At 38.9% G+C, this 20614-nt stretch overlaps 1 protein-coding gene across 1 annotated transcript in view; it reads right to left on the minus strand.

The window, feature by feature from the left end:
* Positions 1-206: 206 nt before the first annotated feature.
* mapk8ip1b (mitogen-activated protein kinase 8 interacting protein 1b) overlaps positions 207-20614 on the minus strand; it is an 89020-nt gene continuing 68612 nt past the window's right edge. Inside the window, exons 4-12 of the mRNA XM_072465257.1 lie at positions 20187-20265; positions 11794-12825; positions 9039-9114; positions 6951-7123; positions 3031-3134; positions 1954-2070; positions 1794-1864; positions 1021-1119; positions 207-467 (exon numbers count right to left, since the gene is read on the minus strand). Coding sequence (XP_072321358.1) covers positions 395-467; positions 1021-1119; positions 1794-1864; positions 1954-2070; positions 3031-3134; positions 6951-7123; positions 9039-9114; positions 11794-12825; positions 20187-20265 — 1824 coding nt within the window. The 3' untranslated portion in view covers positions 207-394. The remainder of the gene's footprint in view (positions 468-1020; positions 1120-1793; positions 1865-1953; positions 2071-3030; positions 3135-6950; positions 7124-9038; positions 9115-11793; positions 12826-20186; positions 20266-20614) is intronic.

Genomic DNA, 20614 nt, shown 5'->3' on the forward strand with positions numbered 1-20614 from the left:
TATTCCAGAAACATAAGGAAATGCCATCAACCAACATGACTTTGTATTAATAAATTATATAAAACTTTATTGTATAGTTCATACTTTAAGGTGCTCTATGTAACTGTGCGATCTGTATTCAGAAAAGTTACCTAGCACACCTTTAATAATATATATCTTTTGCCTTAATCTAATCCCAAATGAAGTCCACATCATTTGTATAGGTATTTATCCTTTTGCAGTGCAGTGCTCCATGCCCCTCATTTGCACGTCATCTCTCTTCATTTGGCTCATTTTTCCATCGTTCATTAAACGTGTGATTAATTGTAATAGATTTGATTAGATTTGTCGTTTGTGCCCATGCATCTTCAGGGTTTGTTACAGCGGCTGTACAGCAGGGGGAGGAGGGCCGCGGTCATTCCAGGTAAATGTCCTCCGGCGGGCAAGAGAACTCCACAAATTCTTTGTAATACAACTGGAACGCTTTCCTGGAAGAGAGAGAGAGAGGGGGAGTGAGAGGGAGGAAGAGGAAGCGTGAGGGAGAGGAGAAGAAGAGGAGGGAGAATGAGAGGGAAAGAGAGAGGAAGAGAAAGGAGGCGGGCAAGAGAATTCTTTGTAATACAACTGGAACGGTTTCCTGGAAGAGAGAGAGAGAGGGGGAGTGAGAGGGAGGAAGAGTGAGGGAGAGGAAGAGAAGAGGAGGAAGAATGAGAGGGAAAGAGAGAAGAAAAGAGAGGCGGGCAAGAAAACTCCACAAACTCTTTGTAAAACAACTGGAACGCTTTCCTGGAGAAGAGAGAGAGAGAGAGAGAGAGAGAGAGAGAGCGGGTGAGAGAGAGGAAGAGGGAGAGTTAGGGAGAAGAAGAGAATGAGAGAGAGGGAGCGAGAGTGAGGAAGAGAGGAAGAGAGAGGAGGAGGGAAAGAGAAAGAGAGGAGAGAGACAAAGAGAGAGTGAAAGAGATTGAGAGAGGAAGAGAAAGGAGGAGGAGGAGGTAAAGAGGGAGGCAGAGGCTCCTAGTGCTGCAGTGGAGGAGGACTCACCCCACAGACTCGGCGATGGGTTTGGTGGAGTTTTCCGACACAAAGACGTGACAGGCGAACCTCTGATCGGCCGGGTGCTTCGTGATGAACCCAAAATACCTGCAGGAGAAAACCAGACGCTGTTATGAACCGAGCGGCGGAGGCGGAGGAGGACGTCCCGAGCGGCGGAGGCGGAGGAGGACGTCCCGAGCGGCGGCCGACATCTGACTTTGTGTTTCAGAAATATAAACCAACGATACGGGAAAGGGATGATTCTGTCACAACCTTTCTCTCGTTTTTTTTCCAAAGCACTGTTGGAAATGCAGATTGCAATGTTATTTCTCTTAAAAATCGCAAATCTGTTCATTTGATAACATAAAAAATACAAACATGATCGTATAAAATATATAGATAGTGGTGGCTGTTTATACCTCATTTAAAATCTGTGTGAACATGACCTGAAAATGGATTATTATTGTTTTTTTTAATTAAAACATTTCTTCACAATCATCACCTACAATATTCTGCATCCGTATTTTGTATTTAATAGTTGTGTGCAAATAATGATAATAATAATAATGATGATAATAATATTAATAATACTAAATAAATGAAAAATAGATAAAAATAAATAAGAATAAAATAAATACATAAAAAATAGATAAAAATAAATAAATCATTAAATAACAATAAAATAAATAAATACATCAAAAATAGATAAAAATAAATAAATGAGAATAAAATGAATAATAAGAGTAAAAGAGTTTTCTATAATTCATTAAAAACACACTTACTTGCTGTTCTTGGGGTGATATCCGCAAAAAGACACGTTCTTTAGTTGGAAGAAATGGTTGCACTCGTTACTCTGCGGAAACAAATGTGAAAAGAATGAAAACACTCTACACCATGTTTTTCGAAGAGGACATGTTTTGTTGTTGTTGTTGACTAAATTACCCGATCGCAGGCGTAGTAATCCTCCTGAACCAAGAGCTTGACTCCTTTGAGGCTGATCTCCAAAAGACAAGAGGAGGGCGGGTTGTACTTCACTATCATTCGTCTGTTCGTGGCGATCTGCAACAAAAATCCCACCCGTGAACTCGGAGACCATCGGGGGACGCTCACTTCACCAACGGGACAAACTGTGAGCGGGTAAATTTGCGATGATCACCGTAAAAACGTGGATCGGAGGTTTGTTACGGTTAAATCTGACCGTCTGTTTCCTTCTGATGATTCTCATGTCGGATTAAATGATTACTTTGCGCTGTAGAAATAATCAAGCTCGATGCGACAAGGCGAATTTTACAATCTGCTGAGCATGTCAAACCAGGAAGTGACATTATAAACCTCACCAAAATTGCCAAATTGGAGAAAAACAGGCAAAATGTTTGGTCAAATCTTAAATATAATCACATTCCCTTTGTTTTATTGAAAAGCGTAGTCTGATGTGTCACATGGACTTTAATGTTTAATGCCCCACACACTCAAAGAGGTCAAAGGGCAAGCAACTGGAGGGGCTACCTTTTGTGTACTAACTATAAAAGCTGGTGTACAACTAGAATCGAGGAGTCTTGTCTGAGCACTGATGTTGTTTCTGTATTAAAACTTATTTTAAAATACAGACGCTAGTGTCAACGAGTTCTTCTTCTTTTCTCTCCAACCACCTCAAACTCACACCTTTGAGAAACCACACTACTAATATGTTCATGCGATTACGCAGAAGCACCAGGGAAGGAGAAGCACAGAAAGACGGGGATCTTGGCTTCGTTTAACCCCCAAAAACCTGATTAAAGGTGGTACATGGGACTTTGACTTCAGCCAATCAGAACAGAGCACAGCAAAATGTTGGCGTTGACCATGAAAAACCCCGTGTCGCTCGACCTCCAGCCTACGTTTGCCTTCGAGTGAATTCAGCAGGAACAGTCTGAGGTCAGAAGTGAGAGAAAAGCCAATCTCGCCGTCGCAGTTGTGTGGAACCAGCCCAAACCTCCAGTGTGTAAGAATAAGAATAAGAATAATGGCGACGTGAAATACCTTTTGCATAGCAGCGCAGAGCACGTCGTTGCCTTTGTGGTAGGGCACCTGGACTGAACCCAGGAACTTGAGTCTGTATTGGTCCATCCACTCGCTGCTCTTCACTGACGGAGGAGGAGAAGAAGAAAGAGTGAAAGACTTTTACTCCAAAATACATGCATAATATGTCTTGAATCTACTTTGAGTCAGTTGTCACTGCTGTAAAGGGCTCTACAAATAAAGTTGGATAGATTGAACAGGCTCAGTCATGCATTTGTGAACTGTTTTTAGTAGAAAATTAAGAACAAGTATTTATAAAACTATATATAACAAAAAATAACCTCTACAGAAAGTGTCCACAGAATCAAACAAATGAAAACCTTTTATACTTTTTGGAAAACAAATATTGACATTCAAAACTGGACAAATATATAGAAAAGGATCAAACTTAATGTAGAAATCAAGTTTGAACGTCATAAATCGATTTTGTCGCCTTTGTTGTCAGTGTCATGATTAAAGGTCCCATAACATGCTAAATCGACTTTTCAGAGCTTTTAACCTTCTTACATTGCTATTTGTGCTTCATATATGTACCCAGAGTGTTTTTTGATTGATTCCCGCAGTGTTTAGTTATATTACAGACTATCTCCTTTCCGTGAATCTCCAAACTGACGGGCGGTGGGTGCAAGACCGCGTCATAACCACAGGCACGCGTCACCATCCCCCCTCTCCACCCCCCTCACCCTCCCCCTTCCCCCTCCCGCCTTCCGCCCCCTTCCCCCTTCCGCCCCCTTCCCCCCGGCTCCGCGCTGCTCCAGGCTCCCATGTCTCACCATACAAGCCCCGGAGTTTTTCTGCTTCGATTTACGACAAAACACGGTTCAAAGAGGCCCAAAACTTCATTAATGATATCGCACTCTTTACTATTATCACAATGGTGAAGGTTTATGTGGCACTTGATGCAGCAACCGGGAAAATAAACGGAGAGAAGTTCTATCCGATACCGAAAAACCAGGAAATAAGAGCGCGATGGACATAAGACTTTTATATATATAAATATATATACATATAGATCTATAGACATATCTGTTCTGCGCACGCTGTAGAATAAACACCAGATTTATTTAGTCTCAAAGTAGACTCTTTCTCACTCACTCGCGCGGAGCGGCGCACAGCCGAGCAGACAGCTGTGGGGCACACACACGCTCTGAGACTACGTCACAGGTGGGCGGGGCACACACACGCTCTGAGACTACGTCACGGGTTGGGCGGGGGAGCCAGATCGCTCTTCGCAAGGGTGGGGGCGAATATCAAACCAAGCCGTCTGCATTTCCGGGTTGGTGAGGGGGTCCAAGGTCTGGGTGATATTTCATAACTATTATGTTAAGGGTGTTGCACAACCCTTATTATTATCAATTATACACTTAGGATAGACTACGAAACGTGAAAAAAAGCATGTTATGGCACCTTTAAATACAATCACTCACTCCACTAGTTTATGTTTTCATTTATTTTTAAACGTTATAAACCAACAAGTGATTGTTTCCGTTTTGATCAGGTTTTTCAGCTTACACTGGAATTCTGCAAAATGTTTCCATGTAATTTAAATGCTTTACTGCAGCTTCAGCCAATCAGAACAGAGCGCTGCACAAGCGGCTTTACAGAGACGTGTGGGAAAATTCAATTTATTTTAGTAACGCCAAAAAAAACAGCAGTTGCATCGAGAGGCGACAGTGAAAAGGGGATTAAACAATGTTCATAGGGACTTGGCAATGTCCCAGCATCCCCTGTCCTTAGACCCTCCTTTTCTGCCAGGAATAACTACACAAACTCTTGTGTTTACATGTTTTCTTTTCTTTTTTGACTTGTGTTTTTTCTTTTTTTTAATCGCTCTTTTCTTTCAGTTTGAACAAAAAAAGTAAAAAAATCATCACAATATTTGTCTTTCTTACATAGAGCAGTGCCCTGTAGTAGCTTAAGGGTATTTTTAGTTATTTGACGGACAATAATTAGGAGGAAATTATTCAAATCTACCCTATATATGGGCCTCAAAAGAGTCTATCTGTCATCAGTTGCTCAGGATTTAAAAACGTCAGTGTATAATAATAATAATAATAAATAGCAAAAATCAAAAAGCAATTTTATTTTGAATTCTTGGCAAAATGTGAGGCTTTGCCGCACAGACACCGTGACTCTTTGAATAAAAATGTGGATAACTTTTGATGGTCCACCACTGAAGATGAGTCTCACCAAATTTCAGGTTAATAGAGCTAACGCCCTGGGAGGAGTTTATGAAAGTATAAAGTGTAAACATGTTCTGGTGATTTCCCCATTGGAATAACATGGGAGGTTTCGATCGCTACAGCAAAGCCGTAATAATTATGACATGGGTCTCATTGACTTTTTTGATGGGGATGCCAAAATTGAGTTGTGTGTCAAATTTCATAAAATTTCGCAAAACTAAACATTTAACCTCCATATAAAATCTGTAGGGGGCGCTGTGGCGCCAAATTAATTTCTTTCACTTCAAGTAGGTTTAGGGCAAAGAGTTTAACAACTGATTCTAATTTGACGAAATTCGGACTTTATCTGCGCAAACGGCAGAAATGTTAAATTTGGGAGATTTCTGAAATTCTAGCTACAGTTTGCGGCTTCGCCGCACAGAGACCGTGAGAGGTATCAATGTAATTTGAATAACTTTTTTTATGTCCCACTCCTCAGTAGCATTTTCACCAAATTTCAGCTTTTTAGGGCCAACGCCCTGGGAGGAGTTCGTAAAAGTACGACATTTGGAAAAACTCCGAGTCATGTTAAGCCATTTTTGAAGCAATATGGCCGACATTTGGTTGGGCGGACGGCGTTGCCGTAATAATATTTTTTACTTCTCTTGTCACCATCTACCTCTGCGCCAAATTTCATGATTCTACGATCAGATTTTTTTTGGGTCATTTCCTATCTCTCAATGCATTTTTGGTACATTTAGGGGCGCTGACGCGCCATTTTTTTTAATTTTAGAAAAGGGAAATAGCCAGAATGTAGAGAGGCACGATTTTTAGGTGTGCAAATTTTTGTGATTTTTCGTCAATGTTCACTGGGTGAAAAATAGGGGGGTTGGTCCCGAGAAGAAAGAAGAAAGAAGAAAGAATAATATTCCGATGCGAAAACAATGTTTCCCATTTTTCAAATATCATAAACTATACATTTTCGGAAAGCGCTCGCGCTTTCCTACCTCATGGTGTGGGTCCCTGGTCACTGACGGGTATTTTCGTTAATTTTGAGTGGGCTCCGCCCACTTTGTGTTTTTGGCCCTCTATACAGTAATAATGTTCAATTTTTGCATTACATGCTTATATGCACGGAACATGCAAGAGATGGGGAACGTATTCGTGAGCTACTTTGCGCAAATGAGTGCAATCGTCATCCCAATGTAAAGTGCTCGTTTAGTGCGCACTTTTGCACGGGCTTCGCCCGTTTACAACGGTAATGTTCCATTTTCCTACTACTAATTAGTATGCACAGGGCGTGTGTGAGTGAAGGAGTGCGTTAGTGAGTGTTTGGAAGTGGGCGAGCGCTTCGCGCTCGATTTCGTGCGCACTACGTGCGCACTTTCGCAGCCGTGCTTCGCACGGCCTTACGAGATTAATAGGCCTCTCGCCAGCTTGTGGCACTCGGGCCTAGTAAAATAAAAGATACTAAAAAGTTTTTAAATTTAAATAATATTAAAAATAATATGAAACTGACTCCAGTAGTTAACACTTTAAAATATCTAAGGAGCTCAACAGTGACCACTCATCAATTTGCCATTAATTTTTCCCATTGACTTTACAAAAATGATTCATATTTCAAGTTCGAGAGCCTTTGTCTTCAAACAGCAGCTTTGAAGAGGCTGAGCTGCTTCACATTACACTAAACACAGATGAGTTTGTGCTTTAGAGCGTCACCTTTCTCGCCGTCGGCGTCGCGGGCCATCTCCATGGCGTAGTACGCGGGAAACACGCCGCGAGCGCCCGTCCTCATGTTCAGACCCTCGAACCAGAAGTCCTCGGCCTGGACCTCCACAAACAGAGGGTCGTCCACCTCCAGCTCCAGCTCGTCGTCGTGACGCGGGACGAACCTGACGCAAACGGGACACGGTGAGCCCAAGGGTCACCGAGGTAGAACGGGTCATTCGGAATCGTGGTCATTAAGCTCATAATAGTCATTTTTGTTCAATCTGTACTCAAAAAGTCGAGCTGAATATGTTTTCTATCTGTCTGTTCACATTCAGAAAGTTTGGTTTGATAGAACGGCTCACATGCTACAGGAGTTTTGTGTAGTTGACAATGTGAATTAAGGGTTTTACTGTTGCTTGATCATGGTTTTAATTATTACTTAATTCTTCTCACACTAAAATGTTCCTAGCTGTGGTACTATTGTGAACGTTATTCCCTGATTTTACATGAAAAAGTAAAAGACCCAAAATGCTAAGAACTTTATTTTCATTTCAGGTAAAAACATGTGTTGAAACGCAATAGAAATGTTGAAAGCCTATTTTTGGTTGACTTTATTTGACCCATTCTTAAAAGTTGCAAAGGTCACGTGGAATAAAAACATTAGAGATGGCAAATGTATTGATGAAAATAGATAATATTGTTGTTTTGGAGGTACTGTTAGCAATTTGAGAGAATAGTGTATAGTGTCTGTAATCGAAAGTGTTCAAAATGAGCTCAAAAAGAAACGTCCAGCGTAATCGCTCAAGCAAGTGTCAAACGTCATATTTCTGCACGTCTGCAGTTAATTTTACATTTCGTGCGACACTTGAACCTCACACAAGACATTCACAAGACACACTTTGGCACGTTCCTGATGCTTTGTTCAACTATTGTCTGAATATTGACTTCAAAACAATGTATATTATGTAAAAACTAGTGCGATATTAATTATTTTCATATTGCTCATCCCTAAACAACAACAACGAATTATACTATAATATAAAATGTTAGTGTTACAATTATTGCCTGTTGTATTTTGACCACCTATATTTATAGACCTATATTTTTAGATTATATTGTTGTATATGTATTGCTCACTGTAAGTTTTTTGTGTTTTTATTGTTTTATTCTGTGTTTTTGTGAAGCACTTTGTGACTTCTGTCTGTGAAAGGTGCTATACAAATAAAATTACATTACTTACAAACAACGGTGAAATCCTTAATTCTAGCTTCATGGACTCAAACTTTCTGAATAGATAAGCAATGATATTGTCACATTTTTGGAGTACAACTTGGACTGAAATTGTTTATTGCTGCTGCCTACGAGTTTCACCATTATATATATATTTTTTAGCTCTTACTATTATATTGTGACCTGAATAATCACAATTATTGATTAACGAAGTAATATTGACGTGTAAAAAGAGCTAAAAAGAAACAAACAAAACATTTAATTCCATAACTGCAGTACTAGTTGAGGCCACACGGGGGCGACTAATGGCCAGATAAACCACTCCACGTTCACTGTTCAAAACTAAAACACAAATATAATACATGATAATAACGTGTGCCTACAGTACACTTTGACACATTTATTTATCTTTTTTTTTTTTTACCGGCAGAAGAATTGCTCTGTGTAAAGACTTCTGTTTGTGGATAACTTTATTAATAAGTTTTTGACATTTCCATACAAAATATTCAAAATAAAACCCCATGCAAAGACATAAATAAGTGCATTGTAGTGTGAGTGCAGTTATCATCCCATGGCATCTGTAAGTTCCTCATTTTCCAACGTACTCTGCCGTTGCTATGGAAACATGCAAATGACCTGGGTTGTGAGATGGCACGCGAGCGCTCTCTGACGTGTGTGTGCTATTTTTACACATAATAACGGTAAAATAGTGTCAATAATCGTGACAGAGATAAAAATGTTGTTTTTACCTCGCAATATTCAGCACATAATGAAATAGTAGTATATTATCATGTATTCTGCATCACACGGTCCAGTACATGCATTAAACTACTAAATATAGAGCGTAAAGTATATTCTCGGCCTCACCTGTAAACTGCTCTGTGCGTCTGCTCTTGCTCCTCGCCGTTTATCATGCACGAAAACAGGCCGAACGATTCTGCACCTACAACACACGAGCACAGAACAAAATCATTATTACAAATCGAATCGGGAATCAAAATCCCTGTAACTGGACAAAGGCTGACGATGTAATGAATGTACACGACGCTAAAAAGAGCATTTATCTATGTAAACAAGTCTAAATGACTCAATATTTAAAAGATGCACTGTGTATCCTCTGGTGAACATATTGAGCGCCATGGCGACAGGCAGGTTACAGCGCCAGGCGAGAGAGGCGATCCTGCTCACTGTAATCAATAATATAAAAAGCAATAATACTAAACATAACATTACGGAGCGCCCGTAATCGCAGTTGTCTTCCGCCGGGGTCTGAGCGCCAAATAACTTTCGTAATAAAGCCTGCTAATACTGTCTCCTTGTGTCTGTCTGAGTCTCTCCAGGGTGAATTAGCATGTCAGAGGAAAGCTGGCATTGTTCATCTCATATATGTAAATCCCTTAGCAACCAGTCGATAAGAGTCAAAAGTCAATTTCTGGCAGGCAGAGTGACATACTAAAGGTACTCAATATCACGTTTAAAGGCTAATACAATACATATAATGCATAATATTTGTCGCCATGGAGGGATACAAGTGAAAATGTACACAGTGCAACTTTAAAAAAATATTGGGTGTAGATTTTTAGATTGCCAAAGTGGACACAATAATTATGATATTGTTCAATAAATGAAAGCTGGAACTATATTTTCAGAGCTCAATATTTATCGTGTGTATCTTTTCTTTGCACTTAACGGATATTTCTGCAGATGGTTGAATAATTAACATAAACTGTTGGGAGTTCCATGTTTTTGTGTTGCTAATATCAAGAAGCTTTGATATAATTGTGATATTTTCTGGAACAATACATTAAATTGTGTTATTGTGACACATGACTCAGAATTAACAATACATCAACTCAATTCAATATATAAACCACTTGGGAGCATCTTGAAATTAGGATGCCTCATATAATCATTGAGATATTGATAAAAAATAACAACTGAAAATATTTTTTTGAATAATCGCAATAGATTTTCAGACAATATTTTGACAATGCACTAAACATGTGCGAAAAAAGTCTCTGTAAATGTCTTTGTTGAGGTTCACGTATCGCACAAAATGTGTATAAACCATAACATTAAAGAATAAAGAGCAGAAAAATCAGAAAAAGACGTTTCTGTCTCTTACTTAGCTCATTTTTAATCGTTTTAATTGAAGACGATACACTCAATATCCTAATTTTGCTCAATCTGATCCATTCTTCGATATTTATCTCCACCTCTTTTTGACAATATGATCTTTTTAACTCATCTAATAATACTCTACCATTAACAAATTGCAAAACCTGCATTTTTCAGACACATTCACATTTCATTCTTCTGTAGATTAAGCCAGTGTTTCTCTTGGTGAGTTTTCTTCCTGGTTGAGTTGAGCTCCTCTTGACAGAATCTAATGCGCAGAGACAGAATGAGAGCAGAGCCCAGCTGGAGCCCACACTTAAACCCACTAGAGACCAATTTACAGCGTCACAATCCCACCCGAGTAATGACACGTAAAAGGAAAGAGAAGTGTTCTTTCAGAGCAGGGGGAGGAGTCAGTTCACCTTTAGTTTCATTTAAATAATAACAATGAAGTGTAATAGACATATCGGACAATGGGAATATTGTGATAAACAGTTGTGATGTGTGGGGATTTATTTACTACTACAGTTTTTCTTTTAAATATATAAACAAAGTACATGACATACACTGTACATAAACACATCCACATTATCCTGTGTGTTTATTTCGTTTAGTTAGTCCCGGTATCTGTCCCAAGAAGTCCAAAGAAAGAATTTATCTATTTTCAAATTGAGTCTGAATTTTAAAAAAAATCTGTTTTGCAAATGTTCATGTACCGGTAATCATTTTGGTCCCGTCCTGAAAGGCGCTGTACCTGATTTTTACTGTTTTGAAACTAGTTTAGTACATGATTTTTGTAAGAATGGTTTAACTCCTGTTGAGATGTTTTTTAAAAGCATCAATTCAGGTCTCTGTATCTAATTATTTATAAGCGTTTCACTCTTCAAGAAGCAGGAAGTGCACAGTTAGCATGCTAATGTTTGTTAGCTTTAGCTCTGGGCTCAGAGAAAAAAAGTGCTTATAAACTCGCAGTTAATATTTCGGATGCTGAGAATGCATTAGGTAAGTGAGTGATACATGTGGAGCTGTAAAGAGTTTAAAATGAATGTGTTTTGTTTTTCACCTTTCAAAACAGAAAGAATCAGGTGCTTTTAATCGTCGGTACCTTTTGTGTCCTCTTTTTTTAGGGCCTTTTTTTCTCTAAATTGCAGAACTGGTCTTTGTCTTGAAGTCAGGCTGTCAGGAGGAGACTAAAAGCCTATGATAACTTAATTTAGTCATTTATATCACGTATCATAAAACATAAAAAATATATATATATATATATATATATATATATATATATATATATATATATTGGTAAATTGAACCGATTATTGGAAATTGTATCAAAATCTCATCTCATGAAAAATCTGTTGGTGGATGGATACATTAAGTTCCAAACTGTGCGAACATTCCAGGAAAAGCAATAACATCTCAATGGAGACACGGTTGTGGAACACCTATCAGAAAAGTTACATAGTGCAACAACCAACCAAACTCATCAAACTCCGACGCTACTTACTTGAGGAGCTCGATCGTCCGTTGAGAAAAATGTTGAGGAACTTTTTGGAGAAGTGCAGATCGCCGTCGGTGGAGGAGTCGTCGGACAAACAGGCCGTCCCTTCTCTCCTGACTCCGCCCACCTGCACTCCGTCCTCGTCCTCGTCTTCGTACTCCTCGCCTAGCGCAGACTCGTACGGCGACGAAACGCAATTATCGTAAACCGTGGCCGAATCGCTGTCATCGCTGTATCCTTGGTAGCACTGCCTCAAGCTGACGAGCTCGAGTTGCGCGTGTTCGTCCACCACCAATGTGTATTTAACTGAATCGTACGTCAGCCCGCTAGCTTCGGAGCTCATGGCAGTCCTTAGCGACGTCGACGAGGCTTGCTGCTCTTTGCTTTTTTGTCTACCCTCCATCATGATTCTATCTACATCCTCATCTTCGCCGCAGAAGCTGTCATCCGTAGCGTCAACGTATTCCACCGACGAACCTACTCTAAACGCCCCAAGCCCGGACGTTTTTAGGCTTAAGTCCATAGCGAGAGAGGAGAGAGGCGGCGTTATTAGCGATTCCACACAGGATGCGTAAGACGGCGGCGCCACGTAGATTTCGTCCTCTTCGAAGATGCAATGGTCGGTTCGGTCCGGCAGCGGTTGGTAAGGCGGCGGCCCTTCAGTGTCGGAGCTTATGGACATGCGGCCCTGCTCGGTTTGTTGGGACAGGAAAGGCCGGTCGGAGACGGCCGTGGCGGAGTCCAGCGCGTCCGAGGACGAGCGCTGGACGGGGGTGAGGTAGATCTCCTCGGTGGGCTCGATTCGCGGAGGTTCGGCGGAGGTCTTGTTGCTCGGGTAGAGCGGCGTCGGGGTGTAGTTTTGGGGAGGCGGAGGCGGCGCTGGGGGCTTGTCTTTGGAGCGAGTGGACGAGCAGGTAGAGGAGGTGTGGCTGTGCCTGCAGGGGGCGTCGGTGGAGGTGCCTCGGTCTTTGGTCTGAGCCGACTGGACCGTATCCTCGTCGCTCAGACAGCTGTGTTCCCGGGGCGGAGTCCGCTCACCTGCATCAGCAAACAGACAATAAACAGGATTAGAAGAAATTAGAAAAAATACAAAATATATTATCTTATTAGTCAGTTTAGTTCGTTAGTTGTTAGTTTGTGATTATAAAGTTATGGCAGCATTTTCTCTACTTTCTGAGACCAGGTCATAAAGGGCGTCAAACAACCGTCCTACGTAACTTGGGACGGTGCGAACACAAGCATTCATTTTTCGCACGTCTCTCAAATCATCTCTTCTTGAATATTCTTATTTTACCTCAAATACATAAGAGTTTAGTGTTTTTAATTGTCGATTCTACAGCAATTTCCGCTGTGTTTTTAGTCTTCTGTGTTATTTCTTTTCCTTCATTACTTGGAAGTGGCCATGTTTTGACCCAAATGGATCCCGTAAGAAAATATTCAGCCATGTTTAATTGTCAAAAATATGCCATACTTTTTTTTAATGCAATGGTCCACAGCCAAATCCTTCAGTAAAAATGTGATTTGGAGCAGAGTGGAAGAAATTTGTCAACGTATGAGTTAAAACCTGTTACCACCCACCTGTCCGCCGGCGAGCATTTTCTATATCTCAAATATTCTCTTACATCATCACTTTTATTTCCGTGGTCAATACCAGCAAGCCATACATCATTTTAAAGCTTATTTTCTCAACAAAACGAATATGTCATTGATTTACATTGAATAATATGCCCCAAGAAGCAATTGCCAATAGTTTGTGAGAAAGTCTCAACTTTTACAAACGCATGTCCTGTTTGCTGTTTATGACGGACGAAACGGCTTTAATTCTGTACATCCTTGTGCTCAGTCTGTCCGTAAGGAACCATTGAAAAACAATATCCACTTGTATTTTTCCTGAAGTTATCCGATTTTGAGATATTGTCAAGTAAACAAACTTTTCTTCGTTTCTCGCCGGACAAGAATCCGCTTGTCCGGCGCATTTCTCCGTCCATAACAAATGACCTGTTTGACCTACAAAATAATGTTGGATATCCTTCTTTTCTTCAGACTGTTACCTACAGAATGAGACCATCCACCAATTTTTCTGTCCACGGGTTTGTTTGCTACAGCCTCCGCAAAAAAAAAATGCGGCGCTTGCGACGCACATGAATTAGTCTGTTTACATCTAAATAGCGCCGCATGTGAGTGACGTAGAAGAATTTGATTGACATATTATTCTAGCCAATAAGATTAGCTTTAGAAAGAGGGGCGGGACAAAGGCCTTATTGACACAGAATCTTCTGTATTCTCGTGCGTAAGGCTCCGGGAAGGCTGTAAAGAGCCAGATTTCTCGGCAGGATTTTGCTCATAACGTTTTCTGATTTTATTAGCCTTTTGGACGTGCATTTTGTTAGATATATGTATTATTATACCAATACAAAAATAAAAGAAAAATATTATAATTTTTTTTTTTTTTTTTAACCTCTATATGGGAAATTCATGGGTAAACTCATAAATACACATTTTCACATTCATTGTTTTTAGCAGTTATAATGGGTATTAGTGGCCTACAAAACATCAAAATGTATGTTTTATGATCATAGAGGAGCTTAAATTGTAATAAAACAGTTTGGCACAGTTGGCACATATTTGGATCACTTGTTCCGAATATACTTTTTGATACAAAAAGGTCAACAGCACCAAAATGCCTGTTCCTAGAGATCTGAAACTGTACACAGTTGTTGTCAACAAGATAAACAGCATGTACAGTGAACAGCATAAGCACACAATGAAATATGTCATGCTCAGGACCATTACAAATTGACAATATTCAGGCGAGACTAAAAAAGGATGTTTTGTTTATGTTTGGGCCTCTGTAGTGTAAGTTCTGAAGCCCTGACAGTGTTCATGTGTTCAGAAACTAGAAGGCCTAAGCTTTCTAATGATGCATCACACTTGCATGTGGAACATAAGATCCTCTTTTAATAAGCAATGCCATTTGGGTACGTCCAACCATTGTGCACAGGGCGAAAATAGGTGGATGGTAACAGGTTAAATGGCAATTATTAAAAGTCGGTATTAATTATGTCCATGAAATCAATACTGAGAGTTATATACCATATATTTCCCAGCCTAAGACTACAAACCATTTTCCTAACAATAACTCTGTTCTTACACTTAACCAAAGCATCACAACCATTTTCATAATCCTGTTCCTAAACTTAACCAAATCCTAACCTCAAACCCAAAACATTGTTCCTAAACTTTATCACTTTCGACAAGATCTCCATCTCCATCATGAATTTGAACTCTTGCATTTAGGAGTCATTTGAACATGACAGAAGCAGGAGGAATAAATATCAAAGGATTTATGACCCTGTGATTTGATCTGATTGTTTGATGATGTCATGTTATCATTAACGTATTGATGCCAAACCTGAAAATCGCTGCACAACAAATAAACTGAGCTGCAATATCAGTGTTTGTGTGTGAGGCCTTGTTCATGACATGTTTTAATTGATGATTTTGTGATTCGTTTTAATCTGGCCCGCCGAACATTTCAAATTTATATTAAAAAAAATAAAAAATAAAAAAATTTATAGCTAAAACTACGTGTCCCACAATGCCGCTGGAAGGAGTACTTTTACGGACTACGACAGTCTGAGGACTACGAAAAGTCTGAGGAATAAAGTCTGGCGGTAATGCAACAATTGGATGTCAACCGCCATAAAACAACAACAACAACAACAACAACAATGCCGCCGGTGGCCGCCCCTCCCCCACGGGGCTCTGCTGCACTGCTGTGTGAGCTGCCGAGGGAGAAGTGCACTTTAAGCACTTCTGAGCATAAGTTTAGTGGTGTGTCAGTTCAGGTGTACAGATAACTACACAGACGTGGAAATGTTAGTACATTTAAAAAAATGTTTAGATCTTGAGAAGTTTATTTTGTTATAAATTCAAATGTTTATCTCTGTGTAGAACTGTAGATCAAACCTGAAGTTGTAATGCACATGAACTGAAGCACAGTATTGGTGAAATTACACTTGTTTTTCCAAATACATTTCAGTTTATGAGAACAAACGTTTTGTATTTTTTTTTATCGATCCAGTAATTGCTTCAAAACAGCGTAGGCTATATAAAGCTATTTATTTCTTATATTTTTAATAGTTTTACGTTATGTTCGGCCCGCGACCCAGCCTGAGCGTCGAAATTCGGCCCGCGGCCCAAATAAGTTTGACACCCCTGACTTAAATCAACTAAATGTTACTATCATGTAGAGAATCATGAAGCAACATGCCCAAACTCAAGGTCACATCAATCCAAATGAAGCTGTAAAAAGGATCGCCGGGGATGTAAAACGATAGACAAACTGGACACGGCGTTAGAGCCATGAGCGCCGGGACAAACGCCGACAGAGCAGTGACGTTAACACCAGGGAGAGCTAATGTGTGGTGGTTAGGTCATGTTTGCTTGTCCTGATTACTCGGTTTAATCCTGATTTTTAACCGAACTCTGGGTTATATCACAGACTTTAAAGACCCGCATGAGAAAGAGAGAAACAAGTAGATGTTCAATTAAGATACTATGAGTCCGATAAGCAGATGGTATTTTAAGATTCAATAAAACCAAACGTCACTACGGAATTCCGGAATGTAACATTAACTGTGATGTTGTGATATCGGATGATTCCAAAGGTCAAAATATTCAAAAATTAGGGCTTTCAAAATGAAATGTTCTTGCTTGTATTGATTGATCCTGATTTTTAGGTTTAATTTAGGATTAAAACTGCCTTTCAACTTTAATTTCATGAACATAAACAAGACTGACAGTGGTATTTAAGGGCACTACAGGCAAATGAGTCTGTTGTTTTGTTTTGTCAGTTTTACACATAAAATGCCTTAAACATGTAATACGTTGTTTTCTTACATTTAAATGAATAAACTACAGTGGAAATTTCAAAGTGATTCCTCTAAATTTAAACTTTTGCCCTATTCCCCTGCAAAATAGTTCAATAGAGTCTGAATTCTGGATTGGCTGCAATAAAAAATAAATAAATAAAGGATCATGTTTATTTATTTGGTCGGGACAGAGTATGTTAACGAACATACATGAAGCACATGATGTAAACAACATATATAAAATAGGCCCTAAGAATATTTTTCCAAAAACGCCTGAAAAATGACCCTCATTTAAAACTGAAGCTGTTTTTGAGTACAAACAATTGTCAGGACTCTCTGTGAAGCTGAGACTCTGTAGTTTTGGACTCTGATGTCTGTTAGAACAAGCTCTGCTCAGGGGGAATTAGATTTTAAATCCAGCTTAGATTTTTTTTGTTAAATATATAAATGAGTAAAACTGGTGTTGGAGGGATCGGCTGATTGACACTAAAATGATAATAATCTTTTTAAAGTTGAAGGTAAATTCACTGAGAAGGAGTTTTTAGGGACTTTCAATAAAGTAAAAATGTCCAGGCGGAATCCATATAAAAGTGTCCTTTTAATTTGTCATTTTATTTTAGGGTAATTTTTTTCTTTGTGGGTTTGGAGCACAAACTGACCATGATTCTTCCCGAATGATTGATTTGACTGAAAATAAATGGGTTACAGTTTTATTTTTATGTACAGTGTATCAAGCATCTTGAGAGTGGGACGCCCTAAGTATAAGGTTAATTGCGCAGAACTAAGAATCTACAATATTCATGGTCATGGCTTAGTATGTGGCTACTTTGTACAGTGTCTTTGTAGTAAATCAGACACCTTTATTCAAATGAAGGCTATCAACACAACTACTTGTATCTAGAGTTGAATGCAAATTCGTAGTAATTTGAGACTATTCCTCGTACAATAGCAGTGCACTTTGTAGTTATTGTCCGTAGGCTTTATCCTTACATTAGTACACATTCTCCCTCAGGTGTTTTAAAGGCTGTGAGAGTGTTTTCTATGGCTTCATGTGACTTGTAAAACAGATCTACAGCAAAGGAGACAGAAAAAGCCCGGAGCGCAGAAACGATGCACATAGTCAGGATTACATAACTCTGGCTTTGAACGCAACAGGGAAAGAAAACCACATTTGAGCTGCTGATTTAAAGCTGCATTACTGACATTAGTGAAAATTGATCAATGTCCACTTGTAAGACAGAGTCGTTATATGACATTTTGTGATGAAAAGCAGTTCGAAAGCAGCGCAAAAAAACATGCATGTGAATATTTTTTGAGTTTGTGAGAGCTTGGAAGTTGTTAGACATGTTTAAATATCAAATTACTCCTTTCATGGTTTGAAAATCAGGTACAGCAGCTTTAAGGAGGTCAGATGAACCAGTTTCAGGATCATAAAGTTGCATTCATGTGCTCTGCGGTTCCATATTCACTATTTTAAGAGCTATAGGTGATACAAGCCCATTCCAGCAACACTGGACCAGTAATATGTAAATTAAAAGTTATAAAATAAATAAAGCATAAATAAAAAGCACTAAACGGAAGAACGTCCACATTATAGACCCTTTAAAATGTCATCAGAATGTTACTAATACTAATGGTTTTAAGTTGCACAACAAAAGGGAATGTTTTTTAGTTTCCTGTTAGTACAAATACTTTTGGTATTTATAAAGGCAATTCATCAACCTGTTTCTTTTTACAGATAGAGATTGTCGTCACACCTCAAATAATTCCTAGTTAGCCTAATGTTAAACTGCCCCCTACAGGTCGGACAACTCATTGAACTAAAGTTAAGAAAGTTAAGAATTTTGCTTAAAAATTATCAAAAAAATGATCACAGAATGGCACATTTTTTTAGGTTTATAATTTCACTTCCTATTTGTAATTAATGACATCATACTAGGAAATTACAGAGCAAACACTGGGCAAAAACAAAAACTTCTTGAAAAAAACAACACAAAATTAACAAATACAAATATTTGAGAGCGCGTTGAATTAATATTTAAAGAGTCAAAAACGTTGTATCTTTGTGTACATTATGCATACACTTTGACTGGAGTTAGTGTCCTTAGAGTGATGTCACGTTTTGTCATTTTCTATAGATTTTTGAATGCTTTCTCCACAAATACCTGATGTAAAACTATAATGTATATGTACAACAGGTATATTGTACACAAAATAGAGTCAAGATTTGATACATCACTTTAAACAAATGGAGTTTTTGAGATGCTAACTACTAATCTTGTGGAGGTTCAATCCCACTTTCAGTTTTTTGACTAATTGTATGAATGACCAAGCAAGATTTTGAATTATCCGTAAGAATTTGAGAAATTAAGACGATTTACAACACAACAAGTGCACACAAGTCGATGCTTCTACTGTATGTTCACAGACAGGATTCAAGTCAACAAAATCACATGGAAAATCACACGTTTCGTTGAGGCTTTCTGCAAATAAAACTCAACGTTCATAGATAGTGGGAGAAATTAGTCTGCTATATTATGACAATAAGTGATTGGTTCTGTGTTACAATCTAGTTTTTATTTGTTAATATTGGGATGGCTGTTCATTAGTAACATGCTAAATATATCTGTGGTTTGAACCTGAATCTGTACTCAAAGACTCGACTACAAAACAAACCTACAGTCTCGTAAACAGCGCATCATCTGTAAAAAGGCATCATCTGGATGCTGCTGGGTTCTCAAAAGTGGTTTGCAGATTATCCGACAAATAGAGCTCAAGCTGCTTCTGCTGATGGCTTTCTTATCAATCTTATCAAAGGTGTTCCTCAAGGGTCCGTCCTTGGCCCACTTTTATTTACAATTCATATACACTCAATTGGTCATAATCTAAAACACAGCAGCATCCACTTGTATGCAGATGCAATTCTATATAAGTGATTCAAAATATGAATGTAGATGTTCACTCTATCCAACTGAATTGTGTTAATTTAAAGTGATTAATGAATGCAAGAGAAAACAAATGTATGGTGTTCCCCGAAAGGCACTCAAGGGACAATGATATTATGATTGAATATGTGTGAAAAGGCTGATTAAACTCTCATTTCACTCTCAGATCTCCAGATAACTCATTACATGCTTTCTGCTGTAAACAAATCCTTTAAAATCACCCAGTCATTAGTCCACTCAGGAATCGACCGATTAATCAACTAAACGACTAAAGATCTACAGTCCTAATTACAAGATACAAGATTATCCATCAATTATGACAAGTACAATCCTTTAACACCATTTAAATACCAGCTATAATGCTAAATACCCTAGCATCATAGCTCACATTGTCAACAGTCTGAAGTGTCAATGATGATGTTATGGTTAATCAGTTATTTTAGCCGTAATAATCGTGACACAAAACAAATATATATCCTCTCAAGCCTAGATTACAGACTGTGTTTTGATTTGTTTCTGTACCTTCATAAATGTTGTAAATGTGACAAAAGTTAAGATTGAAAACACATGTCAGACTCACCGGTTTTCTGTGGAGACGAGCCCGAAACCTTCTCCTGCCAACTGAACTTCTTCCCAAACGAGTTATTGTTCAGCGTGTCCTACAGGAAGTGCAGAAAGAGGAAGAAAAGGTTTAAAATATCACCCAAAAAAAACATGTGAAAAAGTTATAAATATGGACAAAAAGCGTGTGGAAATAGACTAAACTGGAGGCTGCTGCTCGTCACTGGAGCAGAAACGCGCTCGCTCTAAACCCTCTTTTCAGACCAACGAGCCGCGAGCTTTTGTTTCAGCCGTGGGAAGAATTTAAAGGGAACGGGAAACTTTTCAAACTCCGTCACCTCAGACACAGAAGAGTAAAGAGTAAAGAGACTGTCCAAGTTTCTATGCAGATAGTGACCAAATAATGTTGTAACACAAGAAAACATCTACAATGTACAAACACTGCTG

This window comes from Eucyclogobius newberryi, unplaced genomic scaffold (genome assembly GCF_026437365.1).
Source record: "Eucyclogobius newberryi isolate DKJ021-1_F unplaced genomic scaffold, fEucNew1.0.hap1 SCAF_5, whole genome shotgun sequence".
NCBI lineage: Eukaryota > Metazoa > Chordata > Actinopteri > Gobiiformes > Gobiidae > Eucyclogobius > Eucyclogobius newberryi.